The sequence below is a fragment of the Empidonax traillii genome, unplaced genomic scaffold, assembly GCF_003031625.1.
Source record: "Empidonax traillii isolate 1590-97213 ecotype Southwest subspecies unplaced genomic scaffold, ASM303162v1 scaffold761:size885847, whole genome shotgun sequence".
Lineage (NCBI taxonomy): Eukaryota > Metazoa > Chordata > Aves > Passeriformes > Tyrannidae > Empidonax > Empidonax traillii.
Window position 1 is genome coordinate 605,307 of NW_020955954.1, and position 27,242 is coordinate 632,548.

The window sequence follows — 27,242 nt, forward strand, 5'->3', positions numbered from 1 at the left end:
CACTCCTGTGAGGTCCCCAGCTTGGTTTCTGCAGAGTTCCTGCCCTGTCCCAGGCCTGCTCCTGGAGCTGCAGTAGGTCATTCCAGAAGGATTTCCCCCCTCCCGTGGGAGCTGCAGGAAGGTCCCTCAGTAGCTGGGGAGTGCAGCCCTCACACAGCACCTCCCTGAGGGGTGTTTGACCTTGGAGCTCCCTTAACTCTGCCTTCACGTATATGGTGATGGAGTACTGTGTGTGTGGGATGCAGGAGATGCTGGACAGTGTCCCAGAAAAGAGGTTTCCAGTGTTTCAGGCTCACGGGTAAGTTTTGTTCCTCTCACCACTGTGCTCTCTCTCGAGCTGGAGAGCTCTGCTCAGGCTGCACGTGAAAGCAAACCTGGCTGTGTGCAATAATTTAATCTTTTACACCCCTGCAAAAAGTGAAAAGCTCTTGAAGTGGTGGCAGGGATTATCCTTAGATTTTGGGAAGGAAAACCATCTTTCCTTTGTTTTTTCTGTTACTTTTATTTAACTCCCTGAGCTGCCCAACAGCTCTTCCTGGCCCTCGTCCTCCTGCAGTGCCTAGGGGTGCAAAGGGGGGAATCTCCTGCTTAAATGGAGGCCAAGCCACAGTTCAGCATCAGAAGAGAGATTAAAGGCCTTGGGATGGATTAGGGATTGGCAATATCCAGCATGATCTCTTAGCCTGGTTAGTTAGCAGACAGGATAAGCTGGAGCCCCTTTCACTCTGCAAGGGAAGAAACCTGAAAATTCTGGGAATAAAAGATTGTCACGATCAAATCAGGGCAGAGCAGCAAACCTGTGGCAACTGCATGATTTTCTGGTCATATTTTCATTTTGTTTAAGAGATCTGTGGGATTACAGACAGCCTAAGTGAAATTCAGGCACACTATTACTATTCCTGGGCATTATGAGATGAAACACTTGCCTGCTGCCAGGCTGTGCGTGCTGTGCTGGTGATAGCCCAGAGTCTCTGACCACGAGCACAGCAAAAAGCTCCTTTCTACTGGCTAAAAGTCTTTTGATTTTTCCCTCTGCCTCTCTCTGCAGGTACTTTTGTCAGCTTATAGATGGCTTAGAATACTTGCACAGCCAAGGGATTGTCCACAAGGATATCAAACCGGGGAACCTCCTGCTAACAACCAACGGGACACTAAAAATATCCGATTTAGGCGTAGCAGAGGTATGTGAGAAGTGCAGCAACGGGACATTCTAGATTGAGGTCACCTCTGTGGTGTCATTGATTTACTGTGCATTTAGGCTTTTGTTCTGTTGCGCTCGCAGAGCGCTCCGAGTGACTCTGAATATTTATTGCAATTGGCAAAGCGCTTTTGTTGGTAACAGCATGAAACCTCCACTCAGGAAGCACAGAGAGGAAGACATCAATCTTGGACAAGTCCAAAAGTGGGGGCAAATGGGGATAAGCTGCATAACCTTATCCTCTTTTTTTATGTGGAGACTGTGCTAGGTGGAAGAGGTGCAAGGCTTGTCGCTGTGGTGTGTGCTTGCTGTGGTGGCTTGTTCTCATCATCTGTAGATGTTCAGTAGAGGAGTTTTCCCCTTTTATTTCCCAGGTGGAACTTTTCCAACAGTCAGTTTGTTTTCCTTGGAGGTCTGACAGTGGTCTCTCCCGCAGGCATTGCATCCGTTTGCGGAGGACGACACGTGCAGGACGAGCCAAGGGTCGCCAGCATTCCAGCCCCCAGAAATTGCCAACGGCCTTGACACCTTTTCAGGCTTTAAAGTCGACATCTGGTCCGCGGGGGTGACGCTGTGAGTGCCCAGAACCCCCAGGAACTGGATAGCAAATTACACTCCCAGGGAGCTCAGTCCGGGCCAGCCGCTGTCACTGCTGCTCTCGTGTGTTGGGGGAACAGGGAGGGGAGTGCTGGTCCCTCCTGGGGGGGATTTGTGCTCCCCAAAGTACCTGTAATTCTAAAGAAGATCATCTTTTCTCTCTGTGGGCGACTCTGCAGCTGTTGCTCAGCACCCAGAGGCACAGCTGCTGCAGTAACAGAAACCACAAGTATTTATTTTAAAGTTTCTGCTGTCCCGGGCTGTCGGGGAGATGTCCTGGTGGTTTTGACTTGTGTGAGTGAAGAGCTGTGATGAAGGAAGGCTAAGTTTAAAGAGGCATTCCACATACTGTCCAATATTCCTCTTTTAGTTCCCTCTTGGCTCCTTTTGGTTTACGTAGCCGTGTAAGAACTGAGCACCTGGTGTGCTGCTTCTTATCCAGCTTCTCCTTCTGCCTCCACAGATACAACATCACAACGGGTCTGTACCCTTTTGAGGGGGATAATATCTATAAATTATTTGAAAACATCGGGAAAGGTGACTACACAATTCCAGAGGATTGTGGTCCTCCACTCTCGGACCTACTGAGAGGTGAGTCTCCCAGGTGGCTCCAAAAGGGTAACATTTATCGATGCAACAACTGCTCAGCTTGCACAGTGCCGGGCAGAGCTTCCTTCCAAGCGTCCTGTGGAGATGCAGGATCCTGTTAGACAGGGAGGTTGTGCTTTTTTACAGCCTCTGAAAAAGATCCTTACTACTGGTATTTTCCTGAGATCCACTTACCCCTGCACGGCTCTTGCAGTCGTTGGTTCTTGCATTATGTTCCTTGTGCTCTGGGAAGCTTTTACACCTAAAGGCAAAGCCCAGAAGAAGTTAAATTTAAAATGGCATCGTAGCATTGATGCAGGTTTTGCCAGTGAGAACACTCAGGTGCCTTGTCCAGGTTTTCCCTAAAGTGAAACACTGACTATTCAGGGTCTGCTGTCCTTCCCCATCAGCTTCTGCTCAGCAGGCAGGCTAGAGAGCCCCTTTGGCAGCAGAGGGGATGTGATTCCAGCCCATGGGAGAGCCTGACCAGCATTGCTACTGCCTCCTTGGCACTGGAACAGCCAAGCGCAGCCATGCTCCTCAACCTGACTCGTCCTCTCCTTCCCTTTCACAGCTCTTTTTAGTGAGAGATCAGCCCCAGTTATGGGAGGTTTGTCTTGTTTCACATTGGAGCTCCTGGTCCTTGTGCTGTGTGGGGTTGCTGAGGGGTTGGGGGCACCGAGTCTCGCTGCCGGGCTCCCCTCTCAGTGCCAGGCTCCCCTCTCGGTGCCGGGCTCCCCTCTCTCTGCAGGGCTCCCCTCTCTCTGCAGGGCTCCCCTCTCTCTGCAGGGCTCCCCTCTCTCTGCAGGGNAGCCCAGAACTGTCACTGGGAGATGGGGTCTCTCTGGGGACGTCTCCCTGTTTCTGTCACTCCTGTGAGGTCCCCAGCTTGGTTTCTGCAGAGTTCCTGCCCTGTCCCAGGCCTGCTCCTGGAGCTGCAGTAGGTCATTCCAGAAGGATTTCCCCCCTCCCGTGGGAGCTGCAGGAAGGTCCCTCAGTAGCTGGGGAGTGCAGCCCTCACACAGCACCTCCCTGAGGGGTGTTTGACCTTGGAGCTTCCTTAACTCTGCCTTCACGTATATGGTGATGGAGTACTGTGTGTGTGGGATGCAGGAGATGCTGGACAGTGTCCCAGAAAAGAGGTTTCCAGTGTTTCAGGCTCACGGGTAAGTTTTGTTCCTCTCACCACTGTGCTCTCTCTCGAGCTGGAGAGCTCTGCTCAGGCTGCACGTGAAAGCAAACCTGGCTGTGTGCAATAATTTAATCTTTTACACTCCTGCAAAAAGTGAAAAGCTGTTGAAGTGGTGGCAGGGATTATCCTTAGATTTTGGGAAGGAAAACCATCTTTCCTTTGTTTTTTCTGTTACTTTTATTTAACTCCCTGAGCTGCCCAACAGCTCTTCCTGGCCCTCGTCCTCCTGCAGTGCCCAGGGGTGCAAAGGGGGGAATCTCCTGCTTAAATGGAGGCCAAGCCACAGTTCAGCATCAGAAGAGAGATTAAAGGCCTTGGGATGGATTAGGGATTGGCAATATCCAGCATGATCTCTTAGCCTGGTTAGTTAGCAGACAGGATAAGCTGGAGCCCCTTTCACTCTGCAAGGGAAGAAACCTGAAAATTCTGGGAATAAAAGATTGTCACGATCAAATCAGGGCAGAGCAGCAAACTTGTGGCAACTGCATGATTTTATGGTCATATTTTCATTTTGTTTAAGAGATCTGTGGGACTGCAGACAGCCTAAGTGAAATTCAGGCACACTAATACTATTCCTGGGCATTATGAGATGAAACACTTGCCTGCTGCCAGGCTGTGCTGTGCTGGTGATAGCCCAGAGTCTCTGACCACGAGCACAGCAAAAAGCTCCTTTCTACCGGCTAAAAGTCTTTTGATTTTTCCCTCTGCCTCTCTCTGCAGGTACTTTTGTCAGCTTATAGATGGCTTAGAATACTTGCACAGCCAAGGGATTGTCCACAAGGATATCAAACCGGGGAACCTCCTGCTAACAACCAACGGGACACTAAAAATATCCGATTTAGGCGTAGCAGAGGTATGTGAGAAGTGCAGCAACGGGACATTCTAGATTGAGGTCACCTCTGTGGTGTCATTGATTTACTGTGCATTTAGGCTTTTGTTCTGTTGCGCTCGCAGAGCGCTCCGAGTGACTCTGAATATTTATTGCAATTGGCAAAGCGCTTTTGTTGGTAACAGCATGAAACCTCCACTCAGGAAGCACAGAGAGGAAGACATCAATCTTGGACAAGCCCAGAAGTGGGGGCAAATGGGGATAAGCTGCATAACCTTATCCTCTTTTTTTATGTGGAGACTGTGCTAGGTGGAAGAGGTGCAAGGCTTGTCGCTGTGGTGTGTGCTTGCTGTGGTGGCTTGTTCTCATCATCTGTAGATGTTCAGTAGAGGAGTTTTCCCCTTTTATTTCCCAGGTGGAACTTTTCCAACAGTCAGTTTGTTTTCCTTGGAGGTCTGACAGTGGTCTCTCCCACAGGCATTGCATCCATTTGCGGAGGACGACACGTGCAGGACGAGCCAAGGGTCGCCAGCATTCCAGCCCCCAGAAATTGCCAACGGCCTTGACACCTTTTCAGGCTTTAAAGTCGACATCTGGTCCGCGGGGGTGACGCTGTGAGTGCCCAGAACCCCCAGGAACTGGATAGCAAATTACACTCCCAGGGAGCTCAGTTCGGGCCAGCCGCTGTCACTGCTGCTCTCGTGTGTTGGGGGAGCAGGGAGGGGAGTGCTGGTCCCTCCTGGGGGGGATTTGTGCTCCCCAAAGTACCTGTAATTCTAAAGAAGATCATCTTTTCTCTCTGTGGGCGACTCTGCAGCTGTTGCTCAGCACCCAGAGGCACAGCTGCTGCAGTAACAGAAACCACAAGTATTTATTTTAAAGTTTCTGCTGTCCCGGGCTGTTGGGGAGATGTCCTGGTGGTTTTGACTTGTGTGAGTGAAGAGCTGTGATGAAGGAAGGCTAAGTTTAAAGAGGCATTCCACATACTGTCCAATATTCCTCTTTTAGTTCCCTCTTGGCTCCTTTTGGTTTACGTAGCCGTGTAAGAACTGAGCACCTGGTGTGCTGCTTCTTATCCAGCTTCTCCTTCTGCCTCCACAGATACAACATCACAACGGGTCTGTACCCTTTTGAGGGGGATAATATCTATAAATTATTTGAAAACATCGGGAAAGGCGACTACACAATTCCAGAGGATTGTGGTCTTCCACTCTCGGACCTACTGAGAGGTGAGTCTCCCAGGTGGCTCCAAAAGGGTAACATTTATAGATGCAACAACTGCTCAGCTTGCACAGTGCCGGGCAGAGCTTCCTTCCAAGCGTCCTGTGGAGATGCAGGATCCTGTTAGACAGGGAGGTTGTGCTTTTTTACAGCCTCTGAAAAAGATCCTTAGTACTGGTATTTTCCTGAGATCCACTTACCCCTGCACGGCTCTTGCAGTCGTTGGTTCTTGCATTATGTTCCTTGTGCTCTGGGAAGCTTTTACACCTAAAGGCAAAGCCCAGAAGAAGTTAAATTTAAAATGGCATCGTAGCACTGATGCAGGTTTTGCCAGTGAGAACACTCAGGTGCCTTGTCCAGGTTTTCCCTAAAGTGAAACACTGACTATTCAGGGTCTGCTATCCTTCCCCATCAGCCTCTGCTCAGCAGGCAGGCTGGAGAGCCCCTTTGGCAGCAGAGGGGATGTGATTCCAGCCCATGGGAGAGCCTGACCAGCATTGCTACTGCCTCCTTGGCACTGGAACAGCCAAGTGCAGCCATGCTCCTCAGCCTGGCTCGTCCTCTCCTTCCCTTTCACAGCTCTTTTTAGTGAGAGATCAGCCCCAGTTATGGGAGGTTTGTCTTGTTTCACATTGGAGCTCCTGGTCCTTGTGCTGTGTGGGGTTGCTGAGGGGTTGGGGGCACCGAGTCTTAGTGCCAGGCTCCCCTCTCGCTGCAGGGCTCCCCTCTCAGTGCCAGGCTCCCCTCTCGCTGCAGGGCTCCCCTCTCTCTGCAGGGCTCCCCTCTCTCTGCAGGGCTCCCCTCTCGGTGCCGGGCTCCCCTCTCGCTGCCGGGCTCCCCTCTCTCTGCCGGGCTCCCCTCGGTGCCGGGTCCTGGCTCGGTGCCGGCTGTGCTGGCGGCAGGTGGTGCTGTCAGTCCGAGCTCCTCCAGCGCCGCTGCCGGGGCTCCCTGGACCCCGGCACCGAGGAGGTGCCAGACCCCCCGCCGGCCCCCTCAGAGGCTATTTTAGCTCCTGTGGCCCCGTGCCAGCGATGAAATCAGTTATTTCCATGTGTTTCCAAAGGCATCAGCCAGCTTTAGCAGCTCTCCCCAGGCATTACATAAGGCAGCGCTTCCAATGGCGCTCGGCACAGCCGGGATCCGACTGCTCCGCTGAGCCCGGTGCGGCGGCTGCTCACGGCCAGGACTGCCTGCTGTGCTTCCTGTCAGAGCTGCCTGCCCCAGGGAATGGTGTCTGAGCCCGTGTGGCCTTTGCTCTGTGGCTGCTGACTCCCAGCACAGCCTCTTTATGAGCTGGGACGTGCCCAAATGGAGTAAATCCTGCGGTCCGGCTGGACCAGCTGCCGCCCTCCTGAAGCATCCAGCAGAACTCCCTGGAGGTTTCTGATCAGTCTTTCAGCTGCACTTAGTGCTTCCCCCAGGGAAAAGGAGTGTGGCAGTTTTCTCTTTTTCCTGTGCTGAGGATATTGACAGCTTAAAATCTTATGCTCTATTAGCACAATAACTCCCTTTTTAGTTCTCTTTCCGCCCCTGCGTGAGATCTGGAGTCAGAATTTCCTCCTCTTCCCTCTGCCTGATTTTACATGGAGAAGCCTTGTACCTGGTGCCCTCTGTCCATGTCTTACAACCTGAATCTCCTTCATCCCTGCTGCTCGCTGGCTCTGTGAATCCCTTTTTTACTTGGGCACCACAGAAGTGCCAGCTGGGTGGGTTTGGTGGGGAGAGGAGCTTGTCTGGGTGGAGGTGGATGTGTCCCCTTCTTCCAGGGTGGTGGGAAGCCCTAAGGATCCCTTTTCTTCTCCTCCCACCCACTTGAGAACAGGCTCCCACCCCTCACCTTGCCATATGCACGTGGTACACTGTAAAAGCTGGCAAAACCTCCCGGTGCTTCTCTTGGCTTGGTGTGACATACATTTTCCAGTGGTCACACTGCCCGGTGGCCTCAAGGTGGATGAATTCTGGGGCGGGATTGCCCCGGTTCCCCCTGCTCTGGAGGCCTGATCAGCTCCTCAGCACCTGCCCAGGCCCAGGGCTGAGCTGTGCAGTGCTGGCTCTGTGTAGCTATGGTGACAGACCTGGATGCTTTATTTAGTTCCTGCTTTTCCTCCACAAGGTCTGCATTTCCTGGTCAGTGCCCGCTCCTCCTGCAGTGAGCAGGAGCTGAATCCAGGTTAGACATTGTCAGTGGCTGGTGGATGTGCCTGTGTGAGCAGCACAGACACCCCCAGCTCAGCTCTGTCTCGCTGGAGGTTTCATGTTGCCTTTGTGTTGCTTTGAAAGGCTCTAAAAGCCCTTGCAGGGCTTGGAGTGCTTGGTCTGGGTCTAGTGTGAGGCAGAATTCAGTGCTGCAAAGTGCTCATTTCCTCTGTCTGCGGGGGCTGTGCTGACCACAGGCCCTGCAGGGCTGTGAACAAAACACAAACGCTTTTTAAGGTTTTCCTGTTCTTCTCTTGACCACTTTTGTAGTGTTTCTTTACTTTTTCTTCCCCTTGAGCTTTTTTTTTATCTTTGTTCCCCTTTCCAGAAGAGCAGAGTTTAGAGGACTTAAATCTTCTGTGGTATTTGGCTTGTGAAGAGACTCGCATGACAGTATATCCCACAGATTAGTTGGGATGCTGCTCCTCATTTTGCCTCCCTAATCAGGGATGAAGCTTTATTTATACTCCTCAGGGATGGGAAGGAGAAGGGCTGGTGCTGCTCTGTGTGTGCACTCAGGAGAGATGTGTCAGAGTGGAAGAGTTTATAAATAGCCTTAAGGTTCTTCTGGCAGCATCAGCCCATGGCTTATCAACTGTGTGCACTTTGCTTCTGGACCAGAATAATGCACAAGGTCAGCTTTCCTCCTCCTGGTAATAGACTTTTACTGGAAGGGGAAGCTCTGAGGCTGCAGCTCTGCATTAATCAGCATCTGAATTGATTTCCAGGCCCTGTGACCTGGGACACGGTGGTTGGTTCCGTAGCAGTTTGTTTCCTCGCTGCCATGACCTTTCCTTGCCCAGACAGAGAGAGGATATGTGTCCTGGTGACAGTGGGATGCTTTAACTGTGCCATGGCAGGAGTCTCTGGAGCTGGCAGGAGGGTGTTTGTGCCCATCCAGAGGCCTGTGCTGGATCAAAGGCCCGGGATTTGCCTGCAGAGGGAGTTTGTGGCCGGAACAGCCGGCTGAGCGTGTGCAGGGAGAGGGAGAAAGTCCTGTCTCCATTTACAGATCGGCCTCACACTGCTTTTATAGCGGTGGTTTAAACATTCATCTGAGCTGGAGACTGAAGTGAAATCCAGGATGAGTTCGTTAACCTTGCTGCTGGATTTCTTCCTGCTTCTCCAGTCCCATACCTGAGACTTTACGTGATTTGAGGGGGGTTTGAGGCTGTGGAGGTGCTGCAGTGGGCACGATACCCCCATGTGGGTACGATTGTGTAGGATCTGTTCTTATCAGTTTAGTACCTGATACATCCTCGATGAGGGGACTTTACCTTTCAGGAATAATTTCCTCATGGAAAGGGTGGTCAGGCATTGGCAGGGGCTGCCCAGGGAGGTTTGGAGTGCCCAGCCCTGGGGAAGGCCTGGCCGTGGCACTCAGTGCTCTGGGCTGGGGGACAAGGTGGGCATCGGGCACAGGGGGCACTGAGTGACCTCGGAGGGCTTTCCCAGCCCCAGGGATCCTGTGGTAGCCCATGTATGGGAACGGTGAGGAGCAGGGGCTGGACTGGGCCTCCCGAGGCAGGGCCCTGGCACAGCCTGTGCCGTCCCCACGCGCAGATAAACTCGGGGAAGGCTTTACCCTACATGGCAGCGAGCGGCTCCCCGGGCAGACGCTCCAGGATGACTGGCCTGCTGAATAGAACATGATGTTTTGTCTTGAGGGAGCCTCTCCTCAGAGCAGGACTCAAGCCACGGAGCTGCCACGAGTGACTCAGAGCTGAATGTATGAATGTACATTTTCAGTGAGGAGGCTTTCCGTTTTCTTTCAAACCTTGCCCCGAGTGTGGTCATTTTTCATTAAAGTAAATACTCTTTTTGGTCGGTTCTTTTCTTTCTGCCTTTTTAATGGCTTGAGAGCGACAGCTCTCTGTGCATTGGCTCTTTGTTACTGCTGCTCTTGGGCCTCTTTTAATCATTTACCTTAAACTTCTTCCTCTGCTTGTGCGGGTTTCATCTGGTAAACGCCTTACATTTCAAAACCACCTTGAAATGTGGTCTTAAAATAAATAAACTGGGGAAGCAGCTGGTGCCCTGAGTTCCCTGTTTCTGATGACATTAATAAGAGAACCCAGCCAGAACTTGCTGTCTGATCATCTTATTAATAGGTCCTTTAATTAGGTGCAGGTTTGTTTTTTTTTTTTTTCCTCTGAACTTATTTCTTTTTCTGTGAGGTGAGGAGAAATTCCATCTGAACGTGAGAAAACTCCTTTGCTGCCAGGACTGAGCTCTGGAACAGGTTGCATGGGGGGGGTTGTGGAGTTTCCATCCTCAGAGACATTCCAAACCCATTCCAAACAATCCAAAACTCTGAGGAGTTGGGCTCTGAGGACTCCAGTGCCTCAAGTTCCTGGCATGCACCTGACCTCTAACCTGGAGAGCTCTTTCCGTGTTTCTTTGACCTACTTCATGTGATGTCATGGGGATCAGCAGGGATCCCATCTGCCTTAAAGCTCTTAGTGCTGTCACCAGCACAGATAAACCTTCACAGATTGCCAGGGCCAGTTGTATTTTGGGTTCTGGGGGGAAATAACTTCAGCCCTCCCTCACTGTGCTGTCCTGTCCCCCCTCTTTGCCCATGCTGTTACTGTCAGGGGTGTGGTGAGGAACAGCCTGACAGGGAAGATACTCTGGAGCAGCTTTTATTACCACACATGCTGTCGTGATTATCTCTTCCATGACCTTTGACTTGCAGAATCTAACCTGCAAAAGATCCTTGCAGCTTCCTGCTTGAACTAGGATATCTCCTTCCAGCCCCTCCCCTTCCCAAGTGTCCATCCAGCTGTCTCCCCCATCCCTGTGTTCTCTCTCTGTCCTTATCCTGGCTCTCCCCAACCCTCTGCACTCTTTGCTGCTGTCCTGACTTTCCAAACTCCTGTTTGACAGTCAGTATATTCCTGGAACTTTCATTGGAGAATGTGGTGGATGCTGCTGGATGAGGCTCCTAAGGTCCCACTGGCTCATTCTGAAGAATAGGGCAAAACTTGCTCCTTCCCTTCTGTGGAGCTGTGAAGCTTCTCAAAGGCAGCGGGGCAGAGTGGGCACCCTGGGAGGCTGTTAAAGGAATCCATCTCCCTCTCAGATGAGCTGCTTTTCCTCACCCCCACCCAGTTACCTCAGCAGATGGATCCCAGAAATCCAAGCCCTGGCCAGGGCACAAGGATGGGCAGTAGGCTCTACCAGACTGTGTCTCCAGAATAGAATTCCCCTAGACTGGAGTATCTGGGACACTGAGCAACTGGACATATGCTGTGCCTGAGGCTTTGGCTCTTCCATGGAGAAGGTTCAGTGGAATTATCTGTGAAATGCAAAGTCTTGATGCTCTTTGCCTGGAGATCACACATGGTTGGACCTGTGATCCCGGGCTGGAGAAGCCTCAGTCCCTGCACTGGGAGGGAGAGAGGGGCTGGATCTGCTTTGCAGGTGGGAAACTGAGGAACAGACTGGATCAGGTAGTTATCAGTGGGGTTGGGATTTTGTGCTGAGCTTCCTGTGGCTGATGCTGCAGATCCTGCCTGGAGCTGCCAGGACTGGGCACAGTGTGGCTGTTGGGGAGGGAGGGGAGGGGAAGGCAGAGCTTTGTGCTTCCTGGCCTTGGCTCATCTGAGAGTGCCTGTGATCACACCTGGCCTTTTCTGCTTCTTTTCAGGGATGCTGGAATACGACCCAGCCAAGAGGTTCTCAATACAGCAGATAAGGCAGCACAAGTGAGTGTTATCAGCCCTTCCCTTCCTGCTCCTGTACCTGTGCTCCCGCTCTCACCTCCTGTTTCCTTTTGACAGCAGACACATGGAAGTCACTCAGTCTCCTTCCTCCAGCTCTGCTGGGGCTCTGGCAGCCTCCACTTGGCTTTTTTCCTCTATTAGAGCATCCGGTAAAGCAGTGGAATTGCTAACCAGTAAATTAGGGATACGTTGGAAGTCTGTTTGTGGCATGCCTGCTTCTGGATGATTAAGGGTTCTGGATAATTTTTTCCAGAGGCCAGCAAGTACTAATGGAGCGGAAAAGGGGATCCTTAAAGCTGGGTTATTGAAGTGGGGCTGCTCAGTAACGTGTGTTAGCTCTGGCCAGTCCGGGGACAGAAACATCCCCTGGCATTTGCTCCATATGGAATCAATATGTGCAGAAGCGTTCCAGGACAATAGGAAATTTTTTTTTTTCTTCCTCTTTAATATCAGAGGCTTCCCTCCCCCATATCCCTCCCCCGTTTTCCGTGCCGCAGTCGGGGGGGAAATGCCCCGTTATCGCCGAGGGTTTTTTTTTTAAGGATCTGTTTGAACATGCTGGCTCTGAGCAGAGATTTCCTGGGCGGATAAAAGTACAAGAACAAAAAGCATCATGAGGGTGCTTCGCTGCGGAGGCTGCATCAGTTTATCTCCTCTTGGAATGGGAAGTGCTTCTGAGGACAGGCAGAGCAGCCTCTGGACCGCAGCTGCTCAGCACAGGCGCTGTCTGTGAGCCTGCCCAGGAAAAGCAAGGATGTGATTGAGCTGTGGAAAAGCAGGGATGTGATCTGGGATGGTGCTGAGCCCGCTCTGTGCTGCAGGAACAGCGCTGCTTTCCCCCTGTGTCTCTGGAAAAGCCTGGCCATCGTAGCCATGGGCTGTCAGGGGATGGTCCCTGTGAGGTGTCCAAGGAGCCACAGCCAGAACTGAGAGACCCAGGGTGCTCTTCAGCTCCACAGGGAGCAGAGGGGCTGGGGGAGCAGGGCTTATAGAGCTGCCCAGGCAGTGAATTAAACAGCCAGGCCCTGTGCCTGGGTGGCTTCAGTGGCTCTGGGTGATGATGGGTGCAGGCATTTGCTGTTCAAGCCTTGCCTTTCCCTGCATGGGCCCCCCTGTACCAGTGGCCACGGCCAGAGGGGATCAGCTTGCCATGCAGGCAAACCCATGCTTTGTCAGGTAGCACTGGAAAGAAGCAGGAATGAAGTCTGTGGATTCATCAATAGGTCTTGAGAAAACCACTAAAAGCACTTTCTTTTCTGTGGGTGCAGAGGCTGGCCCTGAGCTTGGGCACGGCCCTGGGTCCTCGTGGGTCACTGCTGGGTGTTTGAGCTGGTTCCCCAAGCCCAGGTACTCCATTTTACCCTCCTCCCACGTGGCAGTGAGTTTCTGTGTCAGTGTTGCTTAGCTGGAGGCACAGAGGTGTCTCCAGAGCCCCTGCCTGTGGCTAGAAAGCCAGAGAAACGGGAGCAGGGCTCTGGCACGGGGCAGCTGTGGAGCTCCCGTGCTCTGTGGCACAGCTGCTGTGCCCAGGCTTCTCATCCCACAGCACTGAGAGGGGCTGAGGAAAGGTTCTGCCTGCAAACCCAGGAGCATTTCCAAGGCTTAGGCTCTTATTAGTTTTGTGTGAGCTTAGCCAGTGCTTCTTAACAGGCTTTTCTCCTCTATTAGTAATTGCCTCCTTCCTCCTGCTGTGGCATCTAATAATTACATCAAGCACAGCAGAGCCTGCAGCCTTAGGCCTTGGATGTGTCTGTCCAGCTCCTTTTTGTGCTAAAGAATCCAGGGCTTGGTTCTCCTGCCTTTTCTTTAAATAGAAGCTTAGCCCTGATGCTTAACCTGACCCTGATTTTTTTTGTAAATGGAACACAGGAGTCAGGACAGCAGGGAGCCCCTGGATACTGTCAGAGGGTTTTGGGAAAGCACTCTAGTACGAAGAGGTTTGATTTCTAGAGTCCTTAGATTTGGGAGCAGGGGAGGGAGTAAGTCATTAATGATTTTGGGTTTCTCTACACTCCTCCCCCAAAGCCGTGTGCTGAGGCACAGGAACTAGACAGAAAAACATCAAGCGCCATCCCCAGGCTGCCCTGCTGGGATGGATCCCGGCTCAAACCAGAAGCACCCGGTGTCTTTCCGTGCTGCTGGAAGTCTCCTTTCATGTTTTTGAGCTGCTGTTCCTGGGGACTGGCTCGTATGGACAGTCAGGATCATCAAAGAGCTGTGAAAGCAGCAGGAACAGCCCCCGGGCCCGGGCAGGGGTTTGTTTGGAGCCGAGCGTGGCTGGGCCAGGCTCGTGTGGGGGTGACTGATGGGGAGGGGCCGTGTGCCCCTGTCCAAGGGAGGCATCACAGAGAGGGTGTCCTGCAGCCACGAAGCTGGGTGCTCAGGGCACACCTCCCCCTGTTCACCTGCCTGCAGGGTGAGGGCTCCTGCTGCGGGACCAGGATGGATTCAGTGGCTCGGGGGGGCACTGAGGAAGCACAGAGTGGTCCGTGGGGCAGCAGAGCTGCAGGAGGCAGGGAAGGCAGCCAGGCTCGTGTCACTGCCCAGCTCTGGTAATCCTGCTGTTCCTCCCGTTATTCCTGTCAGCTATTCCAAATGCTTTTCCCCCTGAAGCAGCAGCCCTGGCTGAGGAATGCTGGAGGAAGAGTCTGCTGAGTTTCATCCCTGCCAGCTGCCTTCCTCACTCCTGCAGCTGAACTTGTGCATCAGACTCCTGTCTCTGCACTTCCACTGGAGCAGGACAGAGCAAGATGTGCTGCTCTGCTCAGCCCAGTTCGTGCAGACCAAACCTGGAGTTGTAAATGGAAATGAGTTAAACCTCTCCCAGCCTCATCTCAGAGCTTAGGAACTGCCTGAGTTCCCTGAATAGCACTGGAAGAGCCTGGATATTGACTCTTCCTGGGAGGATCCAGGTGGGATGATGTTCAGTGGGAAACTGATGCTCGTAGCTCGCCTCTAGGAATATTTGGTGGTCCTGGGCTGGGAAGGGAAAGCTGCCAAGAGCCAGGGAGTTCCAACTTGGACTATCCCCCTCCTCCCCTCTGCCCTGTGCTTTTGCTGAAGGGCTTCGTGCTCATACACTGCATTTTGGAACTAATTCACTGACCTGCTGCAGCACTTAAAGTGATGAAGTGGATGCAGAATTCTACCTCTGTCCCTTGTTTCCAAGGCAACCATCTTCCCTTCCCTCTCCACGAGTGTCACACTTAATTTGTTCAGCCGCAGATCCGATTGCAGGAGTTCATAGCACGAGAGGGGAGGCACTTCCACCTTTTATTAGCCAAGGTGCAAGTTAACCTGCTGGGCTGGGGTCTCCTCCTGCCCTCCTGGAGGCTGCTGTGCCACCTCCCCCACCACTCCTGCTCTCCCCAGGGGGCTGGAGAGTCGCTCTGGGATGCTGTGCTGTTCCAACCTGGGTACTGAAGGGAGCTGGGGCAGGGATTGCAGGGACACTGCTGGCGTGTGGTGCCCTTCCCTGTGCCTTCCACCATTGCCTGTGAGGGGACTGAGTTAAACTGGAACCCTGTTATCTGCTGCTTGTGGTGACAGTGACCTTCCCGTGAGCTCCAGGCCCTTGCATGGCATCACAGGAGGTGGGGAATGGCTGCCAGGGCAGGAACCTGCAGCTTGGCCTCTGCTCCCAGGGAGAATCACCCGAGTACAAACCAAGCAAACTGCAGAGTTTGTGACCCAAGTGGGAAGTGGGCAGCTGGCAGTGTTGGGAAGCTGCAGCTGTGCTTACGGATTCTTGATTTAAGCTTGCTTGTACCAGAGCTTGAAAAGAGCAGAGAGAGGACTTGTGATGGGAGATCTGAGCTTGGGAGCTGCAAACCAGGCGGGCTCATTAAGCACTGGGCAACCCAGATTCCTCTTTTCCTTCAGGCCTTGACCCTCGCTGCGTTATCTCCCTGTGGCTGACAGCAGCTGGCTGGGCACCCCTTCTGCCTGCCAGGATCACAGTTAACACTTTGTGCCACTGCTGGCTGGGGCTTCTGAGCTTGCAGGTGCCTCAACGAGCTTGTGGAGTAGGAAGAAATGAACTCTTACTACTGCTGCCTTCACCCTGAAACATTTCTTAGCCACTCCCAGCCCTTTGGAACAGAGACCAGAGAGGAATCTGCCTCTTCCAGGGGATGTTCTGGACAAGGGGCACTTCCGAGATACCAAAAATCTTTTCTTCCCCCTCAGGGTTAAAGCAGCCACCACAAGCACCAGGTAACTGTGTGTGTGCCAGTGGAGTTGGCTCAGAAAACATCCCTGAAACTGGGAAAAATAGGTGAGACAGGGCACTCATCAGCAGGGCTCTGACCCAGCTGGTGTTTTACCTTGGTGGTAAGGGCAGAGTGAGGAGGGGCTTTATCTCATCCTCATCACTGCCCAGGAGTTGCTGCTTTCTGGCTCAGGCAGTGGCCAGTGGCTTCCCGAGGCAGATCAGGGTGTTGCTGGAGCCAGTGGTCCTCAGCTGCAGAGCAAACCTTCGCTAACAACCTCCAGCACCAGGGCAGAAAGTGGAATGTCTGTCCCTGCTGGAAAATCCTTGCCAGGAAATACTCCGCTACTCTGCACAGAATTGCTTGAGGCTCCTTCCAAGAGGTCTTTGATTTTTCTTAGAACTTCAATGGATTTCTCTTCTCACTCTCTGTCCTCATTACCATATATGCATATGCAAGTGTTTGAAATCACCTCCCGGAGGATGGAAGCATAATGACTGGAGTACAGTGATTCAGGTTTCTGCTGCTAATAAAAACCTATTTTTACTCTCCTGGTAAGTAGGACAGGAGGGAAGAGTGAGGCAGAGCTGAAATACAGCAAAATAAAAACACAGGGTGCTGTAGATTTCCAGGCTTTTTCCCTTTAAAATTCTCCTGTTAACAGCAGCCACTCTGATCTCATTTGTCCTGGATATTCCCTTCTCCCGAGGTCTCTGGTGCTGAGTTTGGATCCCTCAAGCCCCACAGTGCCCCTGGCAAAAGCAGCTGGTGGCTCTGTGCTGGTGATCCTTGCAGGCTGGATCAGCCCAGGCTGGGTTTGCTGTCTTGGCAGTGGCTTCCTCAGCGATCAGAGTGTCCCAAGGAAGGGAAGTGGATTGATCCGATTAGGAGTGCTGTGTGCCACACACGTCACCGAGAAAGCCGTGCCTGGGATCTGTGGAGAGCCCTTGGCCACGGTCCAGTTACGCTGGTCCCACTCCCTTCCTGCTGGTGTGGGCTTTGCTCGGCTCTGTAGTGCCACTTCAGGGACAGAGGTGACTCCTGCCAGCTGAGATCTGCAGCAGTTCCCATCCCTCCCTGCAAACTCCAGCTTCCTCCCTGCAAACAAGGCACTGCCTGACTCCCAGAGCTGCAGCCTGGCTCCAAAACTCCATCACTGCAGAGAAAACAGTTTAAAGATGCTGATTGTGAAGCAATTTCTGGATAAGAGTTCACCCCTCCCTTGAATCCTGCCTGATTTGTCCCAGTAGCTGCATTTCCATTTGTTTATCTCCTCGCTCAGTGCTTTTGCTGATAGTTTTGTTAGAATCCCACCTTTTTTCAGGCTGACTGTCAAAGCAGTGTAAGACTAGAACAAAATGGTAATTACAGCTCTGCGCAGGAGGTGCCTTCAGCCTGCCTTCCTGAAAGGAGTTTGGAAATGGGGTGATAAAAACCAGATGGCTCAGGTTGGTGAGAACTCTTGGGCTGGCTCAGGCCCTCCTCTGTGCTTGGAGGCCAGGAGTGACTGGATGCCAGCTGTGGAGGGGGAAGCACTCGTGTCCCATCAGGCTTGTGGGGGCTGGAAAGGTGTGTTAGAGGTACCTGGGTCTGCAGGAACCTCTGCTGCCACCTGCACTGAGAGGGTTGCTGGGAGTGCACTCCCAGCAAACTTTGGGTGCAGCACTGGGAGACACCCCAGAGACAGTCTGGAGTCAGAGCCCCGCTCTGGGAGCACGATGAAAACCTAAGAGGTTTATCCCATCTGGCTCTGGGATGCTGCTGGGAAGCAGCCTGCTGGATTCCTGATCTGATTAAGAACAGCTTTCGAAGCCGATATCCTTTCCTGGCCAGATGGGGTTTGGTGGTGATAGGAGTCCCTTGAGACAGAGGGGGATAAAAAGATAGAGTAGAAATGTTTCTGCTGTGGCCTTGGTGCAAAGTGGCTTTTGGAGGAAGCTGCTGCAGTGACTGTCCTGCTTGCTTGGACAACAAAACTCAGGAGCTCCAGCAGCTCTGCTGATGTGTTTTGACTTACAGGTAGTTTGGACTAGAGTTGGTGATGGAGAAAACATTCCTGAGCTGTGTGTCCCGGCCCTTAGCTGCCCCCTGTGCCTGTCCCCCTGTCCCACCCAGTGTGTCCCACAGCAGACTCCAGCACTGACTCCTGGGCAGAGCTGTTGGTTCCTCCTGACCTGCCAGAGCCCGTGGGCAGAGCACATACCTGTCAATCCTGGGGTGGGAGGGGGCTGTCCCGGTGTGGGGGGCTCCTGTGGGCCCCTGCAGTGACCCAGCTGTGCCCTGGGGCTCCTTGCAGCTGGTTTCGGAAGAAACACGCTCAGGCAGAGGCGCTGGTGCCGATCCCGCCCAGCCCCGAGACGAAGGACCGGTGGAGGAGCATGACGGCGGTGCCTTACCTGGAGGATCTGCATGGCTACAACGAGGAGGAGGACGAGGACTTGTATGACATTGAAGATGATATCATCTACACTCAGGACTTCACAGTACCAGGTAGGGGAGAACGATGGGCAGGGCAGAAGTGGTTGGGGGGTTTTTTTTTGGTCCCTTTAGAGCCTTTTGGGAAAGGCCTCGGGTTCTGAACAATCCTTTCAGAGGAGGAGGAGACTGTTGGTTATGGTGTGGTGCTCTGGATGCCTTGATCCTTGATTTGATCAACCAGGATGCCCCTCCCTGTGTTACCCCTGTGCCAACTTCCTTCTCGCAGGAACAGCTGCTGCTGGGCTCTGCTGTTCAGCACAGTTCATTGTTGGGGCCAGTTCTGCTAGAATGAGTGTTTGGGAGCAGAGCCCTGAAGCGACTCTGTGTTCAGGGTACATGGCACACCTGGGGTGTCCCCTGCACACCAGGAGCCTGGTCCCAGCCTGGGCTGTCCGGGTGCTCCCCAGCTCTGTGTCTGCCTGGTGGGTTTGTGTGGTTTGCAGAGGTGGGAGCAGCTGCAGAGGCAATAAAGGGGAATTTTTTCACCCGAGTCTTCCTGCAGGATCCCTTTGAACCTGCTCGGTGTTGTATCTAACAGTGATGCCGTGTTAAAATATAAATTAAAACCCCCTTGTACATGAGGGATCAGTTCAGCTGTGGCTCTGCTGGGCAGCGAGAGCAGGAGTGTGAGTGACTCATAGGTGGGGGTGGGTGTTGGGTTTGTGGGGAGAAGAGGGAACCTCATTAAATCCGGTGTTCTTCAGAGGAAGAAGGGACTTTGAGAAAGTGCTTTCATTTTTAAAGGGTTATTTAAAGATTTATGCAGCTCTGTGGGGAGATGTAAATGTTCCAAGCCCCTGGTTCAATCGGTGTTAAACATCCCATCCGAGGGAAGTGCAGAGGAGAGGATGGCTGTGACCCGAAGGCAGGATCCTTGCGTGCAGTGAAGGGATGGGAATGTCCTGCTCGCTGCTTTTGTGCTGCCTCTCAGATTTGGAGGCCGAGCTCTGCTCTTTCCTCCCCTCCATTAACCCCTCCTGTGCCTCAGCCCTGTTCTGCAGGGCCTGCTCCTGGGATTCTCAGTCTGAGGCTGGGAAATGCAGCCAGGACTGGAGCTCCTGAGCCCAGCCTGGTGCTCGGGAAGGTGCGTTCCTGGCTGCTCACGGTGCCTGCGTGCTCGGTCTGACAAACAGCGATCCCAAACCTCCCGGTGGTGTTATTTTGAAACCTTTTTTGGTGCCTGAATGAGCTGGGTGCAGAGCCATTAAGAATGTGAGGGGTGGCAGGGATGAGCAGCCTCGTTGCCGGTGCCTCTCTCAGCCCTCCCTTTATTTCTCTTATTTTTAGCCCTGCCCGTGGTGGGGGTGAGGTGGGCAGAGCTGCTCGGGCAGGCGCAGCGCTGGGTCAGCGGCTTCCGCGGGGGCAGCAGTTGCCAAGACTTCAGCCCATGCTGAATTTTTATTTTCATTAATTTGAACGTCAGCAACTGTCATTGGTGAAGGAGGTAAAATTAGCTCACGATTCACCTCCCTCCTTGCTATCCATAATAGACTCCCGGGACTGTGCTTTTGAAGCAGGGAAGGAGGGGAGGAGGGAAGAGTCACACAAAAGACAAATGAGCTGTTTGGATAGATGCTTTTTTCCCTCCCCAGTCAGAAATGTTAATTGACTTGGCCCGAGTTCAGCCGAGGGAGGGGAAGAAGTGTTCAGCTTGGCTCTGAATGGGGTTGTTTGAGGCTCTGCAGACGTGCTGGTGGGATGGAGGGATGGAAGGAAAAACCCAGAGCTCTGGGGAGCTGCTGCAGCCTGACCCTTGTGAGCTGCTCACCCTTGGGGGAGCCCCATCTCTGGGGGGCTCTGGGGCCAGTGTGTCCCCCTCTTCTACAGCTTGGACCCCTTGGCCCTTTCCAGCCATCACCCCTCTGGAGAGGTCAGGTGATGGTGGGATCAATAGTGGGGCCTGAGCTCTGTGCTCCCACCTTGCCAGTCACTGCCACAGCCTGTCTGAGGCTCTGACACACACCCCTCTGTCCCCAGGGGGGCTGAGGCACCCCCATCCCCTCAGTCCCTTGTGGTGAGCCTGGCCAGGAGCTGTGCTGCTGGGGGTGCTGGGTTGGACCCTCCCTGGGAGTGCAGTGAGTGCCACCGGCTCTGGCAGTGCCAGGGGTGGGTGCCCAAAGCCAGTCCCTGTCCCTTCTGGTGGAAGGAGCACTCAGGTAAGTGGCCACAAGCCAGTGAGTGGGAGCTGTGGCAACGCTGGGAGCCATTGGAAGGGATATGGGGGCAGATCCAGGGGGAATTGATGGCACCTGTAACCCAGGATCTGCTCCCCCCTCCCTCCCTGCTTCTCCAGGACCTGCAGCGATGCCAGGGGGGATGTGTCGAGGCACAGGGGTCTAAGCTGGACCCCACTGTGTCCCCCAGATCAGGAGTGTCTGTCCCAGCACCCCCTAGGCCCCCCCAGCTCGGAGCAGTGGGGTGATGGTTGGCGCAAGCGGCGCTGACGTCCCGCCCGGCCTTGGCGGAGAAAGGATTGAGCATCCTTTAAAGAAAATTATACATAATCGTCTTACAGCCTTCGCTTCCACTCAAACCTCTGAGTCATAACTGAAGGGCCCTGGAGCGTGACGTTCCTGCTGGAAGGAAATTGCCTGGGCTGGATCCGGTGGGGGGGCCCGACAGAGCCTCCCCCCAGCCCCGTGTTGGGCTGGGGGCTGCGCCGCGGCCCTGGGGGGAGCCCCGGGATGCTCTGTGGCCACAGCCCTGCGTCACTGCCTGCCTGAAGGGATGTGACCCCAGCCCCGGCCCTGGCAGGAGGAGATGCCTCTGGAAATGGCTCTTTACCTGCTCTGCTGAGTCACAGGGAGCAGAGGAGGGAGAGGGGCTGATGTGAAGCCCCCACCCCATCAGGGTGTCCCCTCAAGGGATGGTGACACACCTGAGCCCCATCCCTGCCAGAAGGGGCTGCACTGCCCCATTCTGCAAACACAACCAGCCCCTGGACACCCCAGAGTCAGTGCCTGGAGCTGGGATCTGCACCCCCCTCTGCTCCCCAGAGCAGCTGGGCTGCTCCCTGGGAGTCCAGGGGGGCTCAAAGACAGCCCAGGGAGGAGGGGACACACCGTCCTTGTGGTCCAGTGCCCATGTGCTGGGAACCACCAGCTGCTGTGTGCTGGGGCAGTGGGGGACAGACCAGTCCCCTGTGGGAAGAGGGAGGGACATGCAGTCTCAGGCTCCCAGCCCTGCACATGCCCTGCTGGGGATCCCTGTCCCGTTCTCCTGAGGCTCCTGTTTCCCACAGGAGCAGGGTCCATCCCTGGGAGTGGCAGCTGCCCACCCCCTCACTGTGCCCGTTGCCTTGCAGGACAGGTGCCTGAGGAGGAGGCCGGGCAGAACGGGCAGAGCCGGGGCAGGGGGCTGCCCAAGGCCGTGTGCATGAACGGGACGGAGCCGGGGCAGCTGAGCGCCAGGGCCAAGGGCGAGCGCCGCGCCAGCGCCTCCTCCAACCCCTCCCGCAAGGCCTGCTCTGCCAGCAGCAAGATCCGCAAGCTCTCCACCTGCAAACAGCAGTGAGCTCTGCCCAGGTACCGCGGGGGGACCGGGGGGGCTGCCCGAGGAAGGGGGGCAGGGGCAGCAGGAGGGAGCTGGAGGGGTGTGTTGTAGTCTGGGTCCTGAACGTCCCCCTGCAAGGGTCCCTGGCACCAAAGCCCGTGGTGTTGGGGGGTGCAGAGCCCAGTGGGGACGCCTCATGCCTGCCTGGCTCTGCTCTGTTACCCCTTGCAGGGTGTTGCCCCACCAGGCAGGAGCTGCTGTCATGACCCCTGTCCCTGCTGGGCTGCAGCCAGGCTGTGTAGTGACACCCCTTTTCCTTGGCACCCCCTCCCAGGCTCCACTCCTGGCCTCACCACCCTCCTGGATTTGAGGAGCACAGAGGAGCTGGGCTGCAGGGGGATGCTGAGCACTGGGGTGTCCTCAGAGAGGCCCCCAAGGGACCTGCCCCTGGCCCAGGAGGTGTCTGTGTCACCCATGGCCAGGCCACTGCTTGCCCAAGCCCCTTCCCCTCCCCTCCCTGCTTCCCCCCCTCCTTCCGGCTCCTTCTTCCCCGGCTCCAAGCCCTGTCCCCTCCTTCCCACCCCTCATTCATAACTGAGCCAGCAGTGACTCATGTTCAGCCTCATCCGCCCCCGGCCTCATGCTCGTCACGGCGCTGCTGGGGCTGAGCTCTGTTATCTCCTGGATCACGACCAGCTTTGTGGTGTGAAAAAAGCCCGAAATAAAAGCTGGATCCTCCCCCTGCAGCTGTCAGGGGCCGTGGCAGCTCCATCTTTAATTCATGGGGGCAGTGAGTCACCTGTGCAGGGAGTCGGTGCAGCCAGAGCCTGGGACGGGGCTCCCCGGACCTGCTGCTCCTCCCACCCTTCCCACTGCCGGGCCTGGGGGCTCCAGGGATGCTGCTGGAAGGGGAGGGTCTGTGCAGGCTGCCCAAGCCTGGCTGAGTCCCCACTCCACCTTAGCCTAAAAACCTTCGGAAGGAAGGGAATGCTCCCCTCCTTGGCATAAAGGATTCACCTTGGGGTCATTTTCCCCTTGGAGTTTTTCTCCTCAGCTTCAGGGCAGGTCTGGGCTCACCTGGCTGAAGGACCAGCTGTGCATGAGCCCTCACCAACCCTCCAGGGACAGCACAGGGACCCCGGGCTCCTGTCCCCCATCCCAGGGTGCTGGCAGGAGCCTGGGTGCAGGGTGTGACCCTCTGGCAGTCGGGAGCAGAGCCTGCACCCCGAATTGGGCACCCCCTGCCCTCCCTCACCCCTCCTCTCTGTTCTCCCCACAGCATCCCCGGGCCCGGGCCTGCGTCCCCCCTCCTCGCCCCAGCTCTGCCTCTCTCCTGGGACTGGACTGTGCTTGCGATCCAAAAAGAAACCAGAGGAAACCAACCAAGGACCCCCTTCCCTCCCCGCGCCCCCCGCTCCGGCAGCGCCAAGACCCGAGGCCGTGGTGGCCGCACTCCCCGGATGCCTGGACGTTGAACTTTGCAGCTGCCAGGACGCTGCCCCCCCCAATCACTCTTTGCCAATCAAGACACTGATTCTGTTTTTAATTTTGCGATGGGAAGGTGGGATGAGGGGGCTGGGGAGGTGGGACCCGCCCCCCCCGCTGGGCCCCCCGGCCGTGTAGAGTCGTGCAAAGCCATTGCCGTGCACTTTATGTTTTAGACTACTGTTATATATTATATATTTTCCTCTTTTTTTTTTTTTTTTTTTTTTTTTTTTTTTTTTTTTTTTTTTTTTTTTTTTTTTTTTTTTTTTTTTTTTTTTTTTTTTTTTTTTTTTTTTGTTTTGTTTATATTTGCGGTATATTTAGAGATTCCTACACATCGTGATGTGTTAAAATAAACCAGATGAGGAAAAAAACCCAGGTATTAAGACAAAGCAGAACTCTGTTACACCTGCATGCTGCACGGGGGCTCTGAAGGGAACAGGGCCTGGGAAGGGCTCAGGGCTCGGAAGGGATCAAGGCCTGGGAAGGGCTCGAGCTCAGAAGGAATCGGGGCACTGGCAGCCACTTGGCTCCTTTTTTCTCTCTCTTTTTTTTTTTTCTTCTTTTTTTTTTTTTTTTTAAAGAAAATAAAGTGAAAACAGCAGGTGGGTTTCATGTCCTTCCTCCTGCAGCAGGCGGGGTAGGGGCCACGACCAGCCCCTCTTCTCCCTTTTCCTTTTGGGAGGGCACAGCCCACCCAGGCAGACCCTGCTCTCGTGGGGTGATGCCAGGCCTGGAGCCCCCCTGCCCCAACCCCCCAACCCAGTGGGCACCATCCCGGGAAGCAGAAGGTAAGAAATAAGCTCAGAGATGTCACAGTCGCTTGGTTTTGTTTTTTCTCCTTTGTTTATAGACTTAAAAACGCGGGGTTGATGGAGGGAGGGCTTTGGGCAGAGCCTGCGCAGAGGGAAGGGGGGACCCGGCCTCTACTCACATGCAATGGGGTCTGGGGGCCCCTGCCTGTCCCCTCCCCTGCTGCCCAGTCCCGGGTGCCGCAGCTGGGGCTGGGCTGGGATGACGTTTTTTTCTCTTTTTTTTCCCCCCATCCTTTGAAACACAAATAAAAACCCAATAAAAAGCAAACCCCACCCCGGAGCAGCAGCCACCTCTGTAAAAATCAATAAATATCCTCCTGGTGCCTCGAGCCCCCGCTGAGCCCTGGGCGGTGGGAGACACTGGGAGGGTCACCCACAGCGTGCACTGGGGACCCCATGCTCTGCTCTCACCCTGTACCCCCACCTGGGCAGCCCCCACCCCTCCAGGGGGTATTTATGGGGCCCCCAGGGCCGGTCCTGCCCACCCCAGCCCTCAGGCTCACCTGTGGCCCCTCGAGCAGCCCCCTGCCCCAGACCCTCCTCTTCCAGTTTAGATCCCAGGCTCCCTGCGGAACTGGGGGGATGGTGGGATTGAGGAGGTAGCTCCCCCCTCCCCAAACTGCCCCCCCTGCCAGGGTGGCACCGCAGCATCCCCGGGTGGGGAACAGCCCGCTCCGGCCCCTTCCTGGTGGATGTTCCCGGCCGGAGGAGAGGCTTTATTGCTTGTAGAACCACGGAGAGAGGGAGAGCGGAGCTGCCTCGGGGCTCTGCCGGGGGCTCAGGGGGGTTCAGCAAAGTCCCTCGGCGCTGACCCCCGGCCAACACTTGACTCCTTCTCTGCGCCCCGACCCCTGGGGCATCCCCCAGCCCGGGCCCTCTCCTGGCCCCTCGCTCCCAGGAGCCAGGGGGCTCGGCCACCCCACGCTACCGGACCCCCGCAGTGGGGGGTACAGCCAGGGGACCCCACGTGCCCTCCTGGCCTTGCCAGGCCGGGATACCCTTCCCACAGGGCACCAGGCTGGTCCCCACGCCGGCAGCAGGAGGGGATGGAGCCCCGAACCCTAGTGGGCACCAAGTCCCCCCATGCCAGGGTCTCTCCCCCTCGTGCTGGGCCTAGACCGGGCTGTGGTCGGGGGGGGCATCGCTGGCCGCCACGGCCACCACGGGCTCGGGGGTCTCTCCCGCTCTCCTCAGGTGCCCATAGAGCCGCTCCTCCAGGCCACCCGTGATCTTGTCCATCAGCTCTGAGCCAGAGCCAAGCCCCAGGCACCTGCCAGGGCCGGGGCAGTCGTCGTCCTCAGGGGGTTCAGAGCCAGCCTTGGGCTCAGGGGCCGCCTCGCCGGGCTCCTCCACAATCACTTGGATCTCCGGGTCGGGCAGTGCCGGGGCGGGAGGGACCCCATCGGCCGCCTCGGCCGCCTCCTCGTCACCAGCGCTGACGATGCGGGGCAGGGGGCTGTGGAACCGGGCGTCCAGGGGGTAGTTGGCGCTGTCGCCGCGGCGCAGGGGCGTTCGGTGCCGCTCCAGCGCCGGGTACCGCACGCCGGGGTCGCTGAACTGCTTGGCGTGCTGCCACTGCTTGCGCAGGTGGGTGCGGGAGCGGTGCTTCCCCCGCAGCGGAGACTCGTCGAACTGGGGGTCGTGGCGCACGAAGGCGTTGAACAGCGCGTCCGTCTTCTCATCGATGCTGTAATCCCGCCGGGGCGGCGCGTCCCGCCCCGGGAACATCTGCCCGTACGGCGACCAGGCCAGGGGGCTGTGGGGACGGAGGTGTCCCCCACCCGCTGCGCCCAGGGCCGCGCTCCCACCCTCTTCCTCCTCCTCTTCTTCCTCCTCCTCCTCCTCCGGCTCCCGGCCCTCGAAGCTCTCGAAGATGGTTCCTTTCCGCCCAGCGCTGGTGAAGCAAATGCGCTTCTCGGAGGCCGTCTGGTCCTTGGGGGGCCCCTCCTCGCCGCCCCGGCTCGGCGCCTCGATGGAGGCGTAGCCGCTGTCCATCTGCAGCAGCTTGCGGGTGCCGGGCTCTGACTCCTCTGTCTTGGACCGACCCCAGAACTTCTCCTCGGGCCCTTCGGCCTCATCCAGGGAGGAGGAGGGGCAGGGGGCCACGCCGCCGGCAGAGGAGACGCTGTCCCCGCCATCGCTGCGCACGGAGTCCTGGTCGTTGCTGCGCTCGGAGGCCGCGTACAGCTCCAGCGAGGCGCGCAGGCTCCAGATGTCGTGGTAGGCGCTGGGCTGCTCGGGGCCGCCGGCCTCGCCGGGGCTGCCTGCACCCCCCTCGCCCGGCTCTAGCCTGTGGGCACCACCCCCGTGTCACGGCAGGGACAGGCTGGTCCCAGCCATCAGCGGGCAGGGAACGTGCCAGCCCGGCCCCTGCAGGTTCCACAGTGATGCCATGGTGCCACCCGGTCCCCCATGCTGTCCCCACCACCCTGCCCATGCCCCACCCCATCCTCCTCATCACCATCACCAGCTCCCTCCAGACCCGGTTGCCCCATCAAAGCCTCACAAAAGCAGGAGCCCCCCATGCCCAGGGTATCAATGGGCCCCAGGGTGCCTCACCCATCCCCATCCCCTCTTATCTACTGAAAAATACCTGCCGAGAGAGGGTGGGGGGCTGGCGGGGGAGGGTAGGAAGGGGCCCCCCGCGGGGTGGAAGGCCACGTCATCGGTGTGGGCGATGTACTGGATGATGTCGGTCTGGTGGGGGTCCCGGTCCTCCTGGTCCATGCTCTCGCTGGCCGCCCGCTGCCGCTGGAACTGCCGGCGCTTGGGGGACCCTGGGGGACGCAGGGCAGGGCTGGGGGCACAGTCCCCTCTGGCACCACGAGCCCCCTGCCCACGCGTGCCCATCCACCCCACGCAGCCCCGCGGGGCCCCCCCTTGCCTCTGGTGTCCAGGCTGGATGCCCTTTGGGTGCTCTCCAGCTTCCACTTCTTGATCCTGAAGTAGGGGCTGGCCCCGTCCAGGCTGGCGTGGCGGCGCAGGCGGGTGAAGAACTGCAGGACGGTGCCCTGGGGGGGGGTCGGAGGGGGCTCCCCGGGGCCAGCACTGCCCCCCCCAACCTCCTTCCCGCTCCTGAGGGCTGCTGCAAACTGAGGGGGGGGTGGGGGGGGCATGAGTGCCCACTCGGCCCCACTGATGGCCCCCCCTGACCCCCCCGTATCCCACTCAGCTCCTTTGTCTGCTCTGCCGAGCTGGGCTGCAGCAGATGC

General features: G+C 56.1%; 2 protein-coding genes across 4 annotated transcripts in view; one reads left to right on the top strand and one right to left on the bottom strand.

Moving 5' to 3' along the window:
• STK11 (serine/threonine kinase 11) overlaps positions 1-23,256 on the top strand; it is a 33,233-nt gene extending 9,977 nt beyond the window's left edge. For both annotated transcript variants that reach the window (XM_027900980.1, XM_027900979.1), the window contains exons 3-10: positions 209-298; positions 1,049-1,181; positions 1,635-1,771; positions 2,259-2,386; positions 11,474-11,531; positions 18,057-18,250; positions 21,543-21,762; positions 23,010-23,256. In XM_027900980.1, the coding sequence (XP_027756781.1) occupies positions 209-298; positions 1,049-1,181; positions 1,635-1,771; positions 2,259-2,386; positions 11,474-11,531; positions 18,057-18,250; positions 21,543-21,751 (949 nt within the window). In that variant the 3' untranslated portion in view covers positions 21,752-21,762; positions 23,010-23,256. The remainder of the gene's footprint in view (positions 1-208; positions 299-1,048; positions 1,182-1,634; positions 1,772-2,258; positions 2,387-11,473; positions 11,532-18,056; positions 18,251-21,542; positions 21,763-23,009) is intronic.
• Positions 23,257-24,038: 782 nt separating this feature from the next.
• CBARP (CACN subunit beta associated regulatory protein) overlaps positions 24,039-27,242 on the bottom strand; it is a 9,204-nt gene continuing 6,000 nt past the window's right edge. For both annotated transcript variants that reach the window (XM_027900976.1, XM_027900977.1), the window contains 3 exons: positions 26,915-27,122; positions 26,624-26,807; positions 24,039-26,320 (listed from right to left, as the gene is read on the bottom strand). In XM_027900976.1, the coding sequence (XP_027756777.1) occupies positions 25,144-26,320; positions 26,624-26,807; positions 26,915-27,122 (1,569 nt within the window). In that variant the 3' untranslated portion in view covers positions 24,039-25,143. The remainder of the gene's footprint in view (positions 26,321-26,623; positions 26,808-26,914; positions 27,123-27,242) is intronic.